General features: G+C 45.6%; 1 protein-coding gene across 1 annotated transcript in view; it reads left to right on the forward strand.

Moving 5' to 3' along the window:
• The first annotated feature begins 749 nt into the window (after positions 1–749).
• HPS3 (Hermansky-Pudlak syndrome 3) overlaps positions 750–1,087 on the forward strand; it is a 14,318-nt gene continuing 13,980 nt past the window's right edge. Inside the window, 1 exon segment of the mRNA XM_010019256.1 lies at positions 750–1,087. This exon segment is cut by the window's right edge and continues 1 nt beyond it. Within this exon segment, the coding sequence (XP_010017558.1) occupies positions 813–1,087 (275 nt within the window). The 5' untranslated portion in view covers positions 750–812.

The raw sequence follows: 1,087 nt of genomic DNA on the forward strand, positions 1-1,087 counted from the left end.
GGGCCGGAGGAGGTGGGGGTGGCGGTAATGTGGTCTAGCCGGGCCGTCACGGGTTCGCGGCGCAGCGGGAGAAGAGCCGGGATTCCCGTTCCCTTCTGCCTCTCACAGCTCGGCTGCCTTTGCGCTTTGGACGGGCGCAGACTCTTCTCGCTGCAAAGGGGTGGCTGCCCCGGGCCGGGCGGCACACGGCTGGGGCTTGCTGATGCACACAGACTGGTTTGAGAGCTGTGCACCGGGCCGGGCTGGTGGGAAGTGCGAAGTCAGCACATTGAACTTTTTGCTGTCTTCGTCCTCTAGGTTGGAAGTCTGTGCTCCTACCCTTCTTATTTTTTTTTTGTTTCAGAGCACGGGTCGGGCGGTCAGTGCAGTCGATCCCACAGCTCTTCATGAGTCTAAAACTTACCCTGGTCTTTAGAGAACAAAACATTTTCTTGATAATGAATATTCTGAGGGGGAAAACACCTTGACTGCGGTCACAGTTCATAAAGTGGATTCAGTTGTTAATTAGTCTGGACCTAGACCTAGAAGTCCTTTTGTTTTTAATGATGCATGAAGTGTGTTCCACACAGCAAAAAAACTTGCACTTCAGATTTCATTAGAGAAAAGTTGGTGAAAATGGTTTTTGGAATTTCATGTAAGAGCTGAAAATTTAAGATGTTCTTCGCAATGTACTATAGCAGGTAAAGAGCTCAAAATCTGTACCTATTCTTTAATATATCACTATCACTGCTTTCTTTTAAGGAGATTATCTGGTGACAATTGAAGAAAAAAGCAAAGCAACTTTCCTAAGAGCATACGTGAACTGGAGATGCATGTCTGCAGGGAGTTCTCGTGTTTGTGTTCGGATGGTTGGTCACAAGATGGAAGAGTCATACAGTGAAACCTTAAAAGAACAGATGTCAATTGTGGAAATGCCACTTTCAGATCCTCCACTCTGCATTTCATGCTGTCCTGTAAATGGAGATCTTCTTGTGGGCTGCAAAAATAAACTAGTCATGTTCTGTTTGAAATACCTGGTTATAAACCAGAATTTGACTGTGTTAGACTTTGAACGCTCTTTAATTTTACACATTGATAACTTCATTCC

The sequence above is a fragment of the Nestor notabilis genome, unplaced genomic scaffold, assembly GCF_000696875.1.
Source record: "Nestor notabilis isolate BGI_N333 unplaced genomic scaffold, ASM69687v1 scaffold29517, whole genome shotgun sequence".
In the NCBI taxonomy this organism is placed as follows: domain Eukaryota; kingdom Metazoa; phylum Chordata; class Aves; order Psittaciformes; family Psittacidae; genus Nestor; species Nestor notabilis.